The sequence below is a fragment of the Nuphar pumila genome, chromosome 2 (assembly GCF_984573655.1).
Source record: "Nuphar pumila chromosome 2, dmNupPumi1.hap1.1, whole genome shotgun sequence".
Taxonomy (NCBI): Eukaryota; Viridiplantae; Streptophyta; class Magnoliopsida; order Nymphaeales; family Nymphaeaceae; genus Nuphar; species Nuphar pumila.
The window spans coordinates 66,343,831-66,364,949 of NC_143250.1; the positions used below are offsets into that span (position 1 = coordinate 66,343,831).

General features: G+C 39.7%; 1 protein-coding gene and 1 pseudogene across 1 annotated transcript; both read right to left on the bottom strand.

The window, feature by feature from the left end:
* Positions 1-2,635: 2,635 nt before the first annotated feature.
* Positions 2,636-4,222, bottom strand: LOC149845629 (putative fucosyltransferase 9). Its single transcript, XM_089988803.1, has one exon. It carries the CDS (start codon positions 4,220-4,222, stop codon positions 2,636-2,638), a length of 1,587 nt encoding a protein of 528 aa, XP_089844929.1.
* A 4,799-nt stretch (positions 4,223-9,021) lies between these two features.
* Positions 9,022-9,174, bottom strand: LOC149845630 (5.8S ribosomal RNA; annotated as a pseudogene).
* Between the last annotated feature and the right edge of the window lie 11,945 nt (positions 9,175-21,119).

The window sequence follows — 21,119 nt, forward strand, 5'->3', positions numbered from 1 at the left end:
GGAGGGCTTTTTCCTTGGACTATAAAAAAAGTATTCTCAACCAAGATCAACATGAACAATTTATGTGTTATTTGATGGAGATAGTATAAAATATTTTATTATAATAAAATCATAGTCCAAAATCTAGTCTTTTTTTAAAATATCATATCTCTATCTCAAAATATGTCATCACAATCAAATCTAGTTAAGATTAAATTAGTTACCTTCTTGACTAGCAGACTTTCTTGCTTCTCCCAATCAATATATTCCCAAGTCTCCCCTGTGCCTTCTTGCATGAAAGTGTGTTTATGGAGATAATGTTAATATTTGGCTCAAAATTATACTTTTTTTTCAACCATAGTCCTTGTCAAAATAACCCTTTCTTTGCCTATTTTTTTTAGAATGCATTTTGGAGGAAAAAAACTTACTTTACAAATAGTGTTTAATTCCACATTGAACAATCTTTGAAAAACTCTTTGAATTTAAAATGTAGAGAGTTGGCTTAGAGGGTAAGGCTCTCAAGGGGCTTGTCAATTAAACATTAGACATCGAACATTGAATTTGGATTTTTAGTCTTGGTTTGACTTTGACCAAATTTTGTATTACTTATTTTTAAGAAGTTTTTACCTCATAAAACCACTTAATAAGATTTTATTTTTTAGAAACGTTTTGATTTGATGGTTGACCAAGGTGGTCAAAGGTCATTTGAAACCTTAGTGGGAGACACCTAGCCTTAACGGCTAGCCTCAACCTGCCCATAAATGTTGGGATGTTAGTGAACACATGCAACCTGTTGGTGATCACAAGCAGCCTTTTGTGGGTGGCCATTTGAGCCTTTATGGGTGCATGCTGCCCGTTTGAATTATAAAAGGTGCATGCTGCCCGTTTGAATCATAATGAGCTTTTATGGACCCATCCAAAATGAGTCTATATAAACTCCAGCTGCCTCATGTCTATATGTGAATTTCTTCTTGTGTTCTCTCACAATCCCTCTCTTTGTTATTTCCTGAGAAGTTGTTTAGGATAGATGTGTTGTGGTGACTAGCCTACTCAGTGCTTGAAGAGGCTAGTATTGCAGGTGAGGTGCATGATTGGTTGTATTCCAAAGCAAGATTGCCTTAAACCCTGCACCGGGTTTCAACCGTCGCTTTTAAGAAAGCGCCATTGCTGCATGCCTCCAAGATTCAGTTCCACCGATCACTGCTGAGAAGCTCCAATTTTGCACCAGATAATAACAGTTCATGAGCTATTTTGTGTGGCCCAGCAACATGTCACACAGTCAGATGGAGCATCACAGTTTTTCTGTGAAATACGATCGCCTAATTGGGCCTCATGCGTGTGTTAGAATGCAAGTGATTGTGTGTGATTGCACACAATTGGCATTTAGCAATGATACTGAGTACAGACAGTCCTCATATATATATATATATATATATATATATAGAGAGAGAGAGAGAGAGATGTGCATCTGAAATTCACCAAAGTGGCAACTTTATAACTTGTAAGTTTGCCTGACAATAAGGCAAAGGCTACAGCAGATCAGGTTATATTGTATATAACTGACCATCAGTTATATTCAATCTCCACTGCACATCTCACTTGGCAGTGGAGATTGAATATAACCAAGGAATCGGTTATATACAATATGACCTGTTCTGCATGGACGAAAATGGTTGCTTCCACCAATTGATTAAGTTTTGATGGACATGCCAACGTTAATAACCATTGCCACCACAGCCATATTCCTCGAATAATCTTCCTCGTTGGATACTATGCCTATAAACTCACTTCTGAGATTCCGCTAAACAATTTTTGTTGTAAGATATTGTGACTTTGGGAATTGTTATAGGCTCTAGATATTAACAACAGCTCAGCAGAATCACATCCTATGATAGATGTTGATAATTTCACTGCATTTTCGTATCACCAAAAAATTTAAAAGCCTCGAATCATTCCATGAATTTATTGACACTACCACAAGTAACAATGTACGGAGGAAAAGACACGTTACTAGTTACATGAAATGCAACACAGCGACTAGCTTGTTGTTATGAATATCCCAAATTACACTTGATAGTGAGGCCTAACGCACAAGGCATAGAATTCAAAACTTGTTGAGGGAAAAATACAATATAGTGAATTTATAGAATACCATAGAGTAACACCCATAGAATATACTTCCAAGAAAAAATTTCATGCAAAATATGTTTTCATGGAACATGGAAAATATGAGCAAACAATTTGCAGCTATAATATTGTTTCTTCAATCTACCATGCAAGATGCAAATCAGTTTCTCATGTGGACATCTTACATGGTGCCTGTTCATAAGTTAAATAGGGATTTAGAAACGTAGCTTAGAAGCAGAAGAATTAGTCTTTAAAATGACCAATAGACATCCATAATGGGCAAATATGCCAAGATCAATAGCCAAAAGTTATGTTTTACTGTTATGATAAGAGTGATTCTTAGGCACATTCCTTTTTTCCTTCCAATTGGAGGCAAAAATGTCTCCTTAAATAGCAAATACATCATGGATAATTAACAAAAAGTTGAAGAAAGAAACTGAATGCTTGTAAGTACTAATTTGTTATCATGTATCCTGATGAATTAAAGCATTTTGCTTTGCCCTCAATTGCCTTGATAGTAGGGGTTACATCACATTGAAGGCACCACAGTCCAACCCAACGAGGGACGATCAATGCAATCCTTTACCTTAGAAGACTTGAGAGCCATGTCATGTAGGCTGTATGCAGCAGATTCTTCCTGGATACACAAGAGACCCTTCGGTGCTGCATGAAAACATGGCTCCACACCAATTCCCATCGTGCAAGCCCTATTTTCTTCCCTATCTAGGAAATATGGAACCACCCCACTCAAACCACTTGAGATATAGCCAAAGGTGGACTCCCTACTTGTGATCAAGACATGGCTCATGCTCAACACCCACATATCCAACAATGCCTCCTGATGATGCTTTGAGTCATGCATCTCCTTCCCATCCACCACCTGCCACTGTACTCTAAATTTCTCGCCACTCTCTTCCTGCAGCACCCTCATTGTCTTGTTCATCTCCTCTACATGGCGCTTCTCCATTGTCGCTGTGTAGATGGCAAAGTACTCTCCATTTCGGATTCTCTTTCTGAATCTCCTAGGCAATAATCCACCCTTCTTCTTAATGCATCTGATGATGTTGGCATCATATGCTGATGTATACAAACCTGAGCGGAATTCCCGTATTTGGACTGCAATTCTCCTGGTAGCATCAATGTCCAAGTTGGATTTTATTGAATTCCACATAGCATCATTTGGAACCAGGAGAAATCTAGATAACAGATGAAATGCATTCCTTTGAGGGAATAACACATCAAGCAGAGGAGACAGCAGAGGATTGATATAGAACCCTGGGATCAAGTATTGGTTGCACCTTCTAATATAAACAAATGGAACGTTTCTAAGTCTTGCAAATCCCATTGGGCATGCAATAGACTCATACTCACGTAGAGGAGTAACATGGTCTAGTGATAAGTTCACCGTGGTATCATTGCAGATGCCAGAATTGGAGCTAGTCGTGCTTGCTCCACACTGAGCATCACGAAATTCTACATACCAATGCCCAGCCCATTGGTTCAGCTTGGTAGTTGCAGGCAGTTGGATGCTTGAGCCCGGGAATGGCTCGCAGAAGAGGTCACCCCATTCTGCAAAATCAATCAGCAGTACTCTAGCAGACATAATTGCATAAAGGAAAGAAGAAACCAAAGACAGAAGCCGATTGCCCAGGCCATCTTCAGTAGGCCTCCATAACAAATATCTGCAGTTTGGTCTTCTTGAAGACATATAGATCTCGTTGAAGTTCGCGAAGTCGATACTCTTACAGCGGATGTGCATGGCAACGTATTTGTCTAGTACTCTGTCCAATTCTGGAGATGGATCCATGGCATAGGGATAAAGACTGTAAACATTCTCTTCTTTGAATTTGCATGACTTAGTTGCAGTTGCGGGTGCCTGTGAGGACAGAGTGGTCTTGTTGGTAGCAGTGTTGAGGTAGCCTTGAGCATCCAGGGCACCTTCTAGCTCACACAGAAGCTTGTCATCAGGGGGTAGAGCAGAGCAATGACCAATTTTCTCTTGAACAAGATCTGCGAGGGAGTGTCTATAGTCAGATGGGCTATCATAACCATGGGCTATGGCCAATATAAGATAAGACAGAGAGGTGAAGCATAGAAAGGCGAACACCTTCTCCATGAAACCTTGAAAATGAAGAACCGCAGATGAAGAAGGGGATCAGGAAATAAGTAATTAATAACAGAGAGAGAGATGGTGATAGTTTTTTCTTTGCATCAAGAGCCTTAAGAGGATATGCACGTGGAAAATGGTTGGAGAGAGTGCACAAGGATTTTGACTCCATAATAAAATACTAATATTTGAACAGGTGGATGAGATTAGAAATCAGGCAAAGAGATCTTCACGCATGAGACAAGGCACTGGATGCGCTGAAAAATATTTTGGAAATTATTTAAGATCAGTAGTGACTCTGCTTGATGTATCCGCCCACTTTCTTATAAAAGTTGGGCAGATTGGTTGACTTCACACCTTTTCTCTTAATGGTCAATAATTAATTTCAAGTCCGTCTTTGCTTCTATAGTACTTGGATCTTGGATTCTATAGCCAAACACCACATTCTATACTGAGCTCCTAATTTCCTAGTATTGGCAAGGTTACCAAAAACGCCCTGATGTTTATTTTTTGAATCACCGTAAATCATACTTTGCTCTCACATGCGTTAACTTTTCAATTACGACATCCATCATATAATGAATTTTGGAGAGCAAACCTTCACTTCCACAAAAATAACCATCATCATAAATCCGGGATCAGAGCCCAAGGTCACTTTTGGCGGGGAGGGTGGTGTATTCTCTCCCCCCCCGCCCCATGATTCACTGCATTTCATGTCTGTGCTCGGGGGTTTGAATGAGCACCACGTATATAAGCACATGGGGCTCGTATTTGCGTGTATGTTGACATCACTTAGCATGGGAGTCTGGTGCGGTTGCAAAGACTTAAGTACCCTTTCTTGATATTCTTGTCATAAAATGATGGTTTGAGAAAATAATAAAAATGCCCTTCATTCAAAAAAAAACAAATGATTCAAAAAAAGGACAAACATGTCCTCCATCCAGAAAGTCGAGGATGATGTTGACTCTTCAAAGTTTACACAATTAAACGAACATTAATCGTTTCGCTGATGGTGATCCGGTGAAACGATGGTGAGCCGACGATCCGATGGTGATCCGGCTTAACGAACCTGAGTCATAAAAAATGTTTGTTTGAACTTTTCATCATCTTCTTCTTCTTCCTTCTCCGTAAAACCCTCTCACTCTCTCTCCCTTCTCTTTCTGCTTCTGTGCACATCCAGCAGACGATCATACATTGCTCCATCAAGCACTGACTGACCTGCACACTAACTATAGCATTGTTCAACTTGATGAGTTGTGGAGCCTGATTCAGAGTTTTTGCCCTTATAGCAGGAGGGTTTGGGGGTTCTTCCTAGCGTGGGTAACATAGTTTTTGCCCTTACAAGAGGGGGCTTTAGGGGCTCCTCCTATCATGGGTAGCATAATTTTTGCCCTTACAGGAGGGAGGTTTGGAGGCTCTTCCCAGCGTGGGTAGCATCATTCAACTTGATGAGTTGTGAAGCCCGATTCAGAGTTTTTTCCCTTACAGGAGGGGGGTTTAGGGGCTCTTCCCAGCATGGGTAGCATCATTCAACTTGATGAGTTGTGAAGCCTGATTCAGAGTTTTTGCCCTTACAAAAGGGGGGTTTGGGGGCTCTTGTCAGTGTGGGTAGCATAGTTTTTGCCCTTATAGAAGGGGGGTTTAGGGGTCTTCTTAGTGTGGGTAGCATAGTTTTTTCCCTTACAAGAGGGGGGTTTGGGGGCTCTTCCCAACGTGGGTAGCATCATTAAATTTGATGAGTTGTGAAGCCTGATTCAGAGTTTTTGCCCTTACAGGAGGGGGTCCGGGGGATTCCCCCAGCGTGGGTCTTGCTACGCGATCAGCGAGCGGGGGGGCAGCGCCCCCCGGACCAAAATTTTTTGGGGCCTTTATATGATCTCTTTTATAAATCGCTACTCTGTTATATGATTTTCACTATAAATCGCTATGGTGAGACTCGTCAACACTATAAATCGTTGTGGGACTCATTGGAGACCCAAAAACACTATAAATCGTTGTATGGAGACCCAACAACACCATAAATCGTTATTAGAAGACTAAACAACACTATAAATCGTTGTGGGGCTCGTTGGAGACCCGAAAATACTACAAATCATAAATCGCTACTCTATGATGTGATTTCTATTATAAATCGCTACTCTATAGTCTGATTTCTACTGTAAATCGCTACTCTCTGATCTGATTTCTACTATAAATCGCTACTCTCTTATATGATTTAGGGTAAATCAGATCAGAGAGTAGCGATTTACAGTAGAAATCAGATCAGAGAGTAGTGATTTATAGTAGAAATCAGACCATAGAGTAGCGATTTATAATAGAAATCAAATCATAGAGTAGCGATTTATGATTTGTAGTATTTTTGGGTCTCCAATGAGTCCCATAATGATTTATAATATTGTTCGATCTTCCAATAACGATTTGTGGTGGTGTTTCTACAGCGATTTGTAGTGTTTTCGGGTCTCCAACGAGCCCAACAATGATTTATAGTGTTGATGAGTCTCACCATAGCGATTTATAGTAAAAATCAGATAAGAGAGTAGCGATTTATAAAAGAGATCATATAAAAGCCTCAAAAAAATTAGTCCGGGGGGCGCTGCCCCCCACCAGGGGCAGCCCCCCCTGAACCCCGCCCGCTGACTGCGTAACGGGACCCGGGTCGGGGAGAGCCCCCAAACCCCCCTCCTGTAAGGGCAAAAAATTTGAATCAGGCTCTACAACTCATCAAATTGAATAATGCTACCCATGCTAGGAAGAGCCCCCAAACCCCCCACTTGTAAGGGCAAAAACTATGCTACCCACGCTGAGAAGAGCCCTCAAACCCCCCTCCTGTAAGGGCAAAAACTCTGAATCAGGCTTCACAACTCATCAAATTGAATGATGCTACCCACGCTGAGAAGAGCCCCCAAACCCCCCTCCTGTAAGGGCAAAAACTATGTTACCCACGCTGGGAAGAGCCCCCAAACCCCTCTCCTGTAATGGTAGAAACTCTGAATCAGGCTTCACAACTCATCAAGTTGAACGATGCTACCCACGCTGGAAAGAGCCTCCAAACCCTCCTCTTGTAAGGGCAAAAACTATGCTACCCACGATGGGAGGAGCCCCCAAACCCCCCTTCTGTAAGGGCAAAAACTCTGAATCAAGCTCCACAACTCATCAAGTTGAACGATGCTACAGTCAGTGTGCAAGTCAGTCGGTGCTTGATGGAGCAGTGTAGGATTGTCTGCTAGATGTTCACAGAAGCATAAAAAGAAGGGAGAGATAGATGATTGATGTTCATGGCCTTTTCCAAGGGGGATTCCTTTCTCGGATGATTCTACAGTGCAGGGACTGGGTCATAAATAACCATCTTTAGGGTACTTAAGTCTTTGCAACCACTCTTTTTCTAGAATCGTCATTTTTTTTTTGCACCAATGGAGGAAAGGGTACTTAAGTCTTTGCAATCGCATCAAACTCCAACACTAAGTGATGCTGACAAACATGGGGATACGAGACACACATGCTTATATACGTAGTGCTTTTTGGGACCTCCGATCATGAGATGCCTTGTTCAGGGGGGTAGCATATAACCTGCTTCACTTTTGGCGCCCGACTTTCAGAACGTGAGCCCCATATTTTTTAGATAGAAAGGAGTTTGAAAGCCTTAAATAAAACTTAATGGTGGTGATTCGCGATTGAGATTTCTAGAAGGAACGATATGAGAGCTTTTTTCATAATCAGGATGGTCTCATTCCCATTAATTACCCATTTGCCACATATAAAAATGTGGCATTAGGGTTAGGGGTGGCAAAATCTGACACGACCCGCAAACCCGCTTCTTAGTCGGGTTCAGGTTTGGCTTAAACGGATTCGTGTAGTAAACGGGTTGACCTGCCTAACCCGTTTATTAAATGGGTCGGGTTCGTGTTAGGGGTATGCTAACCCGGTTGACTCATTTAATAAACGGGTTAGGCGGGTGGGTCAACCTGTTTACCCAAACTCAACCCATCAACCTGCCAGCCAACCTGTTTACTCGACCTGACTCATTTATTAAACGGGTTAACCGTGTCGTGTCGAGTTACCGGTTTAATAAATGGGTTGGGTTTGTGTTTGCTGCAACCGACCCATTTAATAAATGGGTCGGGTTCGTGTTGAGGTATGCTGACTCGCCAACTCGTCGACCGGATCTGCCAACCCGACACGATTGCCACCCCTAATTAGGGTTACTTTCGCAATACTTCTCTTGTCCTGCTCGTGTGAACACCATCAACTGCAGCCTCACCATCGTCTGCAGCCCCACCATCGTCTTCTCTGTGTGAATACCATCGTGGCCTCCTCGAGACTTCACCAACGGGCAAACTTCATACTCTCTCTCTCTATATATCTATCTATCTAGATATATATATATATAGTTAGGGTTTTTTTATTTTATTTGATTTTAGGTAAAAATGCTTCAATACGATGTTGATTCATTCATCCTCTAACTTGCTTATACATCCAATAATATATACATGTTCATTTATTCATTTGTAAACCTGTTTATGCATTCATTGAATACAAAAACTTCTTATACTCACCTTGTCTGAGTCATTGAAAGTTGAGACGAGATATTACCTTTAGAGTTTCTACAAGCTTCAAACACTTTATGCCAGGTGCAACAATCCACCTCGCACAAAGTGCACGGGTGGACAACTATGGTAATCCATCGTTGCACTTCACCGTAAGCCAATATTTCAGCTGACGATGCCATCAAAAAGACATCGAAGGTCAAACCTCTACTCATCCTTTATCCATTCCGAGCTCAGAGTGGGGGGAGGAGAAGTGATGCATAGTGTGACCTAGGCAGATGTGCCTTCAACCAAATGGCCTTGGGCACAACTTGCATTCAAAGACTCGATTTATGAGGTTCTGTAATTCACATCAAGTATCACATTTTGTTACGTTCTTCATCGTGGTGTGAGTCAAGATATCCATTGTTGAGAGTCATTTTATCGACGGCAAAGCATCATCCCCACTACTTATTGCAGTGGGGTGCCAGTTCCTCTACTTAAGTTTCTTGACGCATGCAGTGCCATTTTGTGTTGTTTCAGCCACGCGCCTCCCACTTCACCCACTGCAGAAGAAAATAACTTACAACAAGACAATGCGAACAACGATCAGGTCATGCCGAACATGAGCGTTTTTGCTCATGCCGACATCGTGGCCATCTGTTTGCATTTTTTATGAATGCCACGTGGTTTTGTTGACTTTTGAGTTTTTTAAAATACAAATCGGATGGCCACGATGTCAGCATGAGCAAAAATGCTCATGTTTGCTTCAGTGAACAGCAGACAGCTTGTGGAGAGTTGGTGATGCAAAGATCAAACATTCTTCAACACAAGTGAAAGTCATGTGATCATGGGTCTGTCTATAAGGAAACAACAATGATCCTTCCGCAGGTTCACCTACGGAAACCTTGTTTCGATTTCTCCTTCCTCTAAACATGTTCATAAATTCTTTTAAAGAATGCTCAGATTGTTACATATATTAATACCCACGAATAAAATGATCTTAAATAAAATTAAATGCATTAAAGAAATATATTTTATTGAACTGTCAGGCATAATATCTAACAATCTCCCACTTACCCTAAAAGCCAATAAGATACTCATGTTCTCTAAATAAATATTAAAGTATTTTCCGAATAAGGCTTCGGTCATAGGATCTACTATGTTTTGCTTATTGGAAACCTTAAAAATCAACTACTCTTTGTGGTTGACAAAATCTCTTATCAAATGATATTTTTTGTGCCCATGCTTCATAATGTTTTTTTTATATCTTTGCATTAAGCAACTGCCCCATTGTTGTCACAATATTATGTAATGGGAGCTAACGATGAAGGAACAATTCCTGAAACATGAACGTATGGTCATATGGTCATTCTTTTAATTTCATCTATAGTTTTAGGTGTTATATCTTTTGAAAGAGATATCTCATGTCTAAAAAGTAACAGTGCAGGTTTACACTTTTTCATGCCTTGACCAAAATATTGTCAATATAGAAAGATCATTCTGATGGTTCTATTCTTTGTCTCTAAAAATTTTATCAATATAGGAAGATGTCACATATTCATAAAATGGTTGAAAGTTGAAACATCTCAGTGGTAAGCTTACATAACACATGCATATACACGAACCAATCTTATAACCAAGTTCATCAAATGTGGAGCTCAAATAACAAGAATTTTTATGAATTCAAAATAACAAGAACAAACCTTAGGCGACAATAGCGGAAGCTATAAACTACACATTAAAACATGTACACTTGACAAAAATTTAAGATATTAAAGTTTGGTTGGAAAAGACATACAGAGCAACATCCATCATAACAAAGTGTGAACAATCAAATAAATTCACTTGCATAAATGAAAACATGCAAAAGCCCAATAGACTACTCCAACAGTAATTAAAGATTAAAAACCATAAAGACAAGAATTACCTCATGCTCCAAGCTTAGTGACAGTTCCCTTTCCATTTCAGTATCCTTGCCTAAAGCATTTTCATCATTCATTAATCATCCAACGATCTAAACTCTTGTTCACATCAAGCTGCACAAATAAATGCCTTTGTATCCATGTGAAAGAACCCAGATCCGACATGCTATAAATGAAAATATGAGAGCGACAACTGAGAATCTGAATTTAAAATCTGCTCAGAATGTTTTTTAAAGTCAAATCCCTTTTGTTGGTTGTCTCATATCAACAAAGAAAGCTTTAGACTCCTGATCCAACCCACTACTTCTACATGCAAATCCATTCACATACAAAATTTGTTCTCCCTCAATCCAACAACTTTGCAAACAGAAGTGCCACATGGGCATGATTAGGGATGGCAGTGGACCAGGGAAAACGGCCCCCGCCCCACCTTGCCCCATTTGAACTGAGGATGGAGAACATGAAACGGGGATAAAGGCAGGGATGGAGGTTAAAATCAAAACCCGTGCAGGGATGGAGGTGGGGATGGACTTACGCTTTCTCCCACCCCACTCCATCTCAGTCTAGATCTCTGCCTTGCCCTACCCCATCCCCAATCCTTTTTTAAGGATGGCAATGGACCGAGAGGAAATGGTCCCTGCCTCGCTCAGTTTGGATCGAGAATGAAGGACATGAAACGAGGATGAAGGCGGGGATGGAAGTTAAAATCAAAACCCGAGCGGGGATGGAGGTGAGGATGGAGGGCATGATTTTGAGATGGGGCGGGGGTGGAGACTTTGTCCCCTGCCCCTGCACCGACCATCCTTAGGCATGATACTGCACACCCCCTAAGAAAAGCTTTTAGGCTAAGCATGAGATGTTTGATATAATCGGTCATATTGATCCTTTAAGAATTGCAATCAAACCAATAAATTGTGTGACCATTGTTCATTTTAACTTGCATATTAGCAAATGGTAAATTTATAATAAACACGACTTTGATAAATGCTAATTATTGATCCTCTTGTGTAACAAACTTGCCTCCTAAATGTCTTTAATAAATTGAAACATGACTAGCATCGTATTTCAGGTTCAATGGCCTATTACATGAGGTGACTCAACATCTAGATCACCTTTTTTTTGCAATATGTCATTTTTAAGAACAAGATTCCCATGATCAGATCTCACTCGCAATCAATTGAAATCCATTCTACAACCTAATAGTTCATGTTTTTAAAGTACATGTCACGTGCACTAGATGAGAGGGTGGTGTGTGTTCTCCCCGAAACACAAATTCGCGTGTTCCTGTGTGTATGAAAGAATATCTTGGGACCCATGATAATTCATATGCCAATGTTGCCCATGATGACTTTATAATAAAATAACATATAAAAAATGTATATATATTTTTGACGAAAATGTCCTCCCATAAGATAGATATGCATTGGATGAAAATATCCTCTCACTCCCCGTAAATAGATTTCCACGTTTCACCTTTGTTTTTAGCTTGTATTATAACACATGGCCGCGAGTTGTGGAGACTAATTCATAGTTTTTTCTCTTACAGAAAGAGGGGTCCGGGGGTTCCCCCGACGCAGGTCCCGCTACGCGGTCAACGATCAGGGGAGGCCGCCCCTCGCGACGGGTCATGGGGGGCAGCGCCCCCCAAAAGAAATTTTTTTTGGCTTATGTTTGAGAATCAGATTCTTATGGATCAAACCCAATTTGTTTAGGTTTAGGGTTGTCGCCCTTGCCATGTATAAATTCTTTCTTTTCTTCCTCTCTTGTAACTGTTGAAAAGAGTAATAAGATTTCTCTCTGAGCGGTCATAGTTTTTTTTATTCTCTCTCTGTTGAAAAGAGAGATTTACAATAAAAATCAAATCAGAGAGTAGCGATTTACAGTATAAATCAGATAAGAAAGTAGCGATTTATAGTAAAAATCATATAAGAGAGTAGCGATTTACAGTAGAAATCATATCAGAAAGTAGCGATTTACAGTAAAAATCAAATAAGAGAGTACTGATTTACAGTAGAAATCAAATAAGAGAGTAGCGATTTACAGTAGAAATCAGATAAGAGAGTAGCGATTTACAATGAAAATCAAATCAAAGAGTAGGGATTTGCAGTAGAAATCAGATAAGAGAGTAGCGATTTACAGTAGAAATCAAATCAGAGAGTAGCGATTTACAGTAGAAATCAGATCAGAGAGCAGCGATTTACAATAGAAATCTGATTTGTACTGTAAATCGCTACTCTCTGATTTGATTTCTATTGTAAATTGTTACTCTCTGATCTGATTTCTACTGTAAATCGCTACTCTTTGATTTGATTTTTATTGTAAATCGCAACTCCCTTATCTGATTTCTATTGTAAATTGTTACTCTCTGATTTGATTTTCACTGTAAATCATTACTCTCTTCTGATTTCTACTGTAAATCGTTACTCTCTTATCTGATTTTTATTGTAAATCGCTACTTTCTGAATTGATTTCTACTGTAAATTGTTACTCTCTTATATGATTTTTATTGTAAATCGCTACTCTCTGAATTGATTCTTATTGTAAATCGCTACTCTCTTATCTGATTTTTATTATAAATCTCTACTTTACTCAGTTTGACATTGTCACCATTATCTCTGTTGTAAATCGCTATTCTCTGTTTACTCAGTTCAACGTTTTCACCCTGGTATCATGATGAACAATAGACAAAATGCTGATTTTTCTGGTAGTTCAACTATTTCTCACGAACAGACAATGACGACGAAAAAGGGTGCTCCGACGACAGCAGACGATGACAAAGGGTGCTCCGACGACAGCAGAAAGTGACAAAGGGTGCTCCGACGGCAGCAGACGATAACAAAGGGTGCATCATCAATCACAGCTCCTGTTACAGCAGATGGTGCATCGTCAAAGGATGATCCATAATGTTTAGGGCGACATATTGCGAGGAGCTCCTATTAAAGCAGAGGAATTTACTCCTTAGGGCGAAAACAATGATGATTTTAACTCTTTCTAGCGAAAGGACATTTTTGTTATTTCCTCGAAACGTCATTTTATGACGCTAATGGTGGAAAGGGTACTTAACTCTTTGCAAATGCAGCAGACTCCGATGCTAAGTGATGCCGACACACACGGAGAAATGTGCCCCACGTGATTACATACGTCTCTTATTCAGACCCGAGAACACGCACCTGCATGTTTTGAGGGGGGGGGAACATATAACCTGCTTCGGCACTAGAGCATGTCTCCAACTTGCATGGCAAGCAGCCAAGGCTAGTATTTTAAATCAAGTGAACTGGTCTCTCCCACATGCATTGTCAGGTCAACCAAATGACTCGATCTGTATCCGCATTGATATTCGATGGTCTAAATGTTCACTTCAGGGCCAATATGTCAAAGTTTCAGTCAATACTGATTGGATGACAATGGCGTTACCAATTTGAAACTGCAGCAAGCTATGGATTTGTAATAAGTATGAAGAGTACAAAGAAATTGAGCTCACAGTGGTAACAAACCATGAGTAACCACATTGAGTAGATACAATTTGAACCTATGATTTCTAGCTCATTAGTTTTGTATATATATATATATATATATATATATATATATATATATATATATATATATATATATATATATATATATATATTAGAGAGAGAGAGAGAAAGAGTAATGGGTCCGTGTTAAAGCCATTTGGTGCTAAATCATGGGATAAATGGGTTTTTGAGCTTCTTAATCCACACCTAGATCATGCATTTTTAATGAAAAAATGACGTTTGGAGCCTAAAAAATTTACAAAAATTTTGGACCATTGATTGTTTGAACTTTATAAAAACCCGTGTGTTGGAATCAAATGCTTCAAGAGTTGATTCCTATAAAATCAAGTACAAATATCTCGTATGGTCAGAATTAAAAAATAAAATAAGCCCAAAAAACCAATTTAGCAAGCAGATTAGCACCACCCATTATTTTATATATATATATATATATATATATATATATATATATATATATATATATATATATATATATATATATATAGAGAGAGAGAGAGAGAGAGAGGTCTGTGTTAAACCAATTTGATGCTAAATGGGTTTTTTGGGTTTTTTTATTTTCTTTTTGAATTCTAACCATACATATGTGATCTATGTACTAGATTTTATAAGGATCAGCTCTTAAAGTGTTTGATTCCAACACATTGGTGGGTTTTTATAAAGTTTGAAAAATCAACGGTCCAAAATCTTTGTAAATTTTTTAGGCTTCCAACATCATTTTTTTTCATCAAAAACACATGATTCAGGTATGGATTCTTAATAAATCGACCATGCCCAACACATTTATGAGGCCGAAACCACATAAAATTCACTGGAGAAGCCAAAAAAAACCATTTAGCAAGCGGCTTAGCACCAAATTGATTTAGCACGGACTCTAACTTGGATTTTTGGCTTAGTCCCTGCGTGCACTACTTGCCAAACATGATTTGATTTCTTGACAATCTTTGAGGGCTTTGGTAACACTCACCATATATCCTACTTTATTGCGGCTGGAGAAATCCATCCGAGGATAAAATCATGAATGGGATCAAAGGGGGCATGGGGGAGAATTCTTTCCTCCCTAGGTAGACGTGCGTGCGGCAAGCTGCCAGACGGTTGATGATGGCTTTTCTGGCTTTTTCCGCGATCACCAGGTCTTACTTAGAAGCGGGACAAGGCTGGCGTCTTTGAATCCTAAGGGAATAAGAGATCTTTTGTGGGTTTTTGTTGTTTTTCTGGTTGGGTGGTCTCGTTCCTTGGTTCCCCAATCGAGAATGACACCTCTTGATGATCGATTTGATGCCCTCCCTGATGAAGTGATTGAGTGCAACATCTCCTTCCCACCCACAAAAGATGAAGCAGGTTATATGTCCCCCCCCCCCGAAGACGTAGGTGCGTGTTCGGGGGTCCAAATGAGTGCCATATAAAGCATGTGGGGCTTGTATCCCCGTGTGTATCAGCATCACTTAGCGTCAGAGTATGGTGCGGTTGCAAAGACTTAAGTACCCTTTCTCGCCATGAAACGATGGTTCAAGAAAAGAACAAAAATATCCTTCATCTAGAAAAGTGAAACAACGGTTCGAGATCCTCTATCTAGAAAAGTGAAATGTCGGTTCGAGATCCTCCATCTAGAAAAGTGAAACATTGATTCAAGAAAAGGACAAAAATGTCTTTCATGCAAAAAAAAGGATGATGTTAACTCTTCAAAGTCCAAATGTTCTATTTTCGCTCTAAGCAGTAAACATTTGCACCATCTGCTGTAACAGGAGCTCCCTCTAACAACGCACCCTTTGTCATCGTCTGCTGTCGTCGGAGCACCCTTTGCCATCGTCTGCTGTCGTCGAAGCACCATTTGCCATCGTCTATTGCCATCGTAGTACCCTTTGTTGTCATCTGCTATCGCCGAAGCACCCTTTGCCATCATTTGTTATCGTTGGAGCACCTTTTGACATCGTCTACTACTGTCAAAGCACCCTTTGTCATCGTCTGCACAGTGGGAGCATCGTTGCCACCATCAACTACATCTACCTTCTAGGTGTTTCTCCTCTACTGTCGGATTACAAAAAAACATGTTGTTTCGGTAAGTTTTTTATAAGGTTTCATTATGTAAACAAATTGATTTATAAATCTGAATGCTAAATCTTACACTTGGTTATATTATTCATGCTAAATAGCACCTATTTTCATATTGAAACAAATCGATTTGTACATATCCACCTTTTGGGCATCAAAAAATAGTTAGCACGATTTGTTCTTATGAAGGCCAAACATTACAATGATATGTACTTATAAAGGCTAAATTTCTACAATAATTTGTATGTTGGAATGCAACAATGATTTATACATTTAATGTAGTAGTGATTTGTATGTTCGATACAACAACAATTTATACGTTTGAAGCAGTAACGATGTGTATTTATGATTTATGAAGTTACCATGATTTGTACTTAAGTTTGTTAAATCATACAATGATGTTTACATATGAAGCCCAAATGTTACAACAATATGTACTTATGAAGGGTGCAATTTCTACAACGATTTGTACGTTTAAAGCATGAACGATTTATACATTTAAATCAGTAGCGCTTTGTACGTTTGAAGCAACAACGATTTATACGCTTGATGCAGTAGCGATGTGTATTTATGAAGTTACCTCGATTTGTACTTAAGCTTGTTAAATCTTACAACGATGTTTACTTATGAAGCCAAATATTGTGATGATTTGTAATGTTGGTGATTATATAACAAATATGATAATTTGTAATAATATATATTTGGGAAAGCGGTTGTAACATATAATGATGCAGTTAAAATTATGTGTTGTGCAAGTTAGCAATAACTAAAGTTCGTAAGACAAGAAAGCCTTTATCATTCGATAGGATGACTATTAGAGAAATTATTCGCCAGTCCTATATATATGATCGTTATGAAAGGTACCAAAATATAATAAAGATTAAGAATGATGAAGACAGGGACAAAGCGTTGGAATTGTATAATGTGGAGCATTATCCATCATATATTGAGGCTGAAGAGCAAAGGAAGAAAGATAAGGAAGAACAAAAGATGATGAAGAAAAAGAAAGATGACGAAGAGAAAGAAAAGCAAATGAAGAAGGAGGGGGAGAATGAAAAGCAAAGGAAGAAAATGCAAATTAAGAAGAAGAAGGAGGAGAAGGAGAGGGAAAGGCAAAGGAAGAATAAGGAGAAGGAGGAAGAGAATGATGGAGCAACAAGAAAGGCAGAGGATGTAGGGAAGGGATAAAGAGGAGAAAAGTGTGACAAAGGTACGTAAATCACTGTTGTTTATCATAATTTACTATGATAGGTATTATTATGTATAGCAATTATGGTGATAGCGATTACTATGTATAACGATTAATGTGATAGTGATTAATGTGAATGATTTACTGTGATAGGTATTATTATGTATAGCGATTACTGTGATAGCGATTACTATGTATAACGATTACTTAGATATCGATTATTGTGTATACGATTACAATGATAGCGAGTGTGCAATAATTATTATATATAGCGATTACTATGTACAACAAAGTGTAGAAGTATAAATGAGACTAATTTTGATTTGATATGAATAATATGCTATTTTGTATTACAGGGAGGTCAGAAGAGAAGTAGAGCATCAGGTGAAATGCTCAGAGGGTGGTGTCGGTGGCCTGTAGTTCTGTCGTGGTATGGACAACTGAGTGAATATCAGAAGGACCGATTACGAAATATGCAATTCAGTGGCCTTCTAGACCAACATTATTTTGAAACGTGTTGGAACGCCATGACCCACCTAGTAAATAAGTGGAATCATAAGACAAACACATTTTAGTTTGATTATTTTGAGATCACCATGACCTTAAAAGATATGACACGAATTACGAGGCTTAAGTGCCATGAAAGTGTTATCCTAGCACTGGATTCAAACTATAACGCAAGGGACAAGTGCAGAACCCTTCTAGGAATGTCGATGGAAGACTGGGGTCAATGTATTTCTGGTGGAAGCAATTCCACATCAAGAAAAATTTCTTCTTTCCATAATAAATAGGAAGGTTGGTCCGCTGCATGTCCGTATGAAAGAGCTGACCAATAGTTGAGTGGCTTTCTTCTTTATTTTTTTGGACTTACTTTATTTTTGGATTTTTCTAATTCGAGGTTAAGTTACATGTAGTTGCAGTTCTTGAAAGACTTCAATGAAGTTGACAACTATGCATGGGGTGCTGCTATGCTCGCGCACTTGTATTGTAACACCCCGGATTTCCAAAACAAAGTTAAGTTAAAATTTTCATGAATTTCTTTTTTTTTTCTTTGTAGCAGAACTTTAGAAGGCTTTTAGCAGCGGAATCAGACGATAATGAGTCGTCAGTTTTAGAAAACTCCAAGTACATTACAGGTATGTGGCTAAGCAACTCATTGACTACCAAAGTATTCCATTTTATCGAAAACCACATGTTTATTACAACATCACTGCTTGGAAAAGCAATATAGGTTCAATAAAAGGAAACATTACAACTCTGTCTAGTGAAACCCTGGAACTCGATGCTGCCTTGCTCCGCATATCGCAACGTAGGTCCAACACCTGAAATCCCCAATAAACGGGGTCAGAACCACTGATGGTCTGGTAAGCAAGCAATCACATGTCTATTCAACTCAACGAAATACATTTGACCACTTAGGGTCGCAGTTCGCAATAACGACGCTCAAGCCTACACGACTTGGTGTATATCGCAACAGCCTCCTCAGGGCTATGAGTTGAACATCCGCTCAAGTCTTCATGACTTAGCACAAGCATCTTCAGGGCTGTGATTTGAATAACCGCTCAAGTCTCCATGACTTAGCCTTGACCTCTTTCAGGTCTCAAAGGGATGTCTAGCTCAAGTCTTCATACTTGGCACATCTGTATCCCATGCATCTAAGGACAACTCCTCAAGCTTCTTTTAGTCGTGCGGATACAACACGAGTCTTTGCCCAGTCGGTTCAGTCATATACCGATCATGACACCTTCACAAAGGTTATGCAAGACTAACTCAACAACGTCCATACACTCATACATTCAAGCATCGCTGAACCTAAGCTAATATTTTGTTTCGATAATTAACCCCTCTCCCTGAGCTTAAGAGAGGTATATCTAAACACCAACGCGACGATCTGAGGGGTGATTATTCTATGTATTTTTAGATACCCCAGAGGCTTGTTGACCCCATCCCCCTAGTAGGATGGTATAATCATACGGGAAGAAGTCCCTACTAGATATTCGAATGCATTCTGCTACTGCAGTAGTTGGGTTCAATTCTTAGGATAACCACGACCTCCATACCTTTGAGTGACGGAGGTCATCGCGAACTTCATCAGGTTCGAAAGTAATATAAGTCACTCAAGGCTACACCATCACCGTCTTTCTCGGTGAGAAATTCTGAAGGGGTCTACTGGTATGACAAGCTAATTAATGCATGCCTATAGGGCAGCCGTTGAAGAGTATGTACCCGACCCCGTTCAGTATGCCCCTAACACGGTCATCAACCGTGGGGTCTTTTTATTTTATTCATATGCATGCTTGACTCTGATCTCGGCACTACGGCCATCACGAGCATCTCACCTCTTTTAGGTGGACAACGTACTCTGGCTCTGCGGCCCTTACGAGTCTAGTTGTGTAACCGTTCTCAATGAGAATGCATATGACTCGATCTAAATAGATCGGCTCCTTGGCGTATTTTTATGCAACAAGTCCAAACCTAGTCAAGATGCAACCTCTACTCTGGCTCAGTGGCCCTTCCGAGCAAGGTGCCTTCACAGGTATTTGGGAGACGAGCCATTCTGGCATCGTTCCAACGTCGAATATCATTACTTCGGCCAACCATTTCGCCAGCACCTCGCCTGCTCCAAAGGCAGGAGTGCGACAATTTTTTCTACATCGTAGAAAGTGTTTCATGCACTGGGTAGCACTCTGCTATATGATGGAGTATTCTGCTACGTTCTTTCTGAGCTATTTCTAGCTTCTTCAGAAATTTCAGCAGCACTTCCTCTCTTTGACGGAGAAAGTGTGCGTTTATTTTATCCATTTCAGCGGCATCTCCCATCTTTGGCAGGAAATCGCTACGCTTAACTCGGAAAATGGATGCGCACCGTTGTGTGTACCTTGCATCCATCGAGGTTGTTTGGAACTCTGGGCCATAGCCTGACCATACATAAATGACTTAGTATTTACGAAAAAGCATTTTGCCAAAAAGCAAAGCCTTTTCAATAGGGGCTTCATTCGTTAAGCAGAATTTTGAACGAGGAGCAGTAAGGGAATCACATTGGCGATTTGGAGTTGATCTCCATTTGAACACTCATTTACGCGCCATATATGTAATATAAGCATAAGCATGTGCTTTATACAGCGACGGCGTAAAGAAAATGCATATACATATTGTTTAGGGTGTGTAACTGAACGAAATATTCTACATATATATTTGCAGAAAGAAGGAGACTTGGCATCCTTCAACGCGACTGCGTAAGTAAATGCATAATCGGAAGTGCATTAATCGGAAATTGCAGAAAGCAGGAGCCTTGGCATTATACGACGCGATGACAAAAGTAATTTACAAAGCCTGTGCGATATAAGATGTGTCGGCAGTATCCAGTCGATATACACCTAAATTTGTATCCAACAAGAGTTACGAGGCGAGCGAGTGAACACCGAAGTGTCCTAAAGGGCTCAACCAAGAACTAGGGTAAGATACCATTTTTAAAAATGCATATACTGCGTATTCAACATATATATCCGATAATAGTTACGAGGCGAGCGGTTGAACACCGGAGTATCCCAAAGGACTCAACCAAGAACTAAGATCAGATACTACTTCAGAAAGTATATGCTATATACAAACAAGCAAACACTTGAGAGAGATGGATCAACGAAGCAAACTTACTTCAAATCGTGGAAGAAACGACTCAGGAGT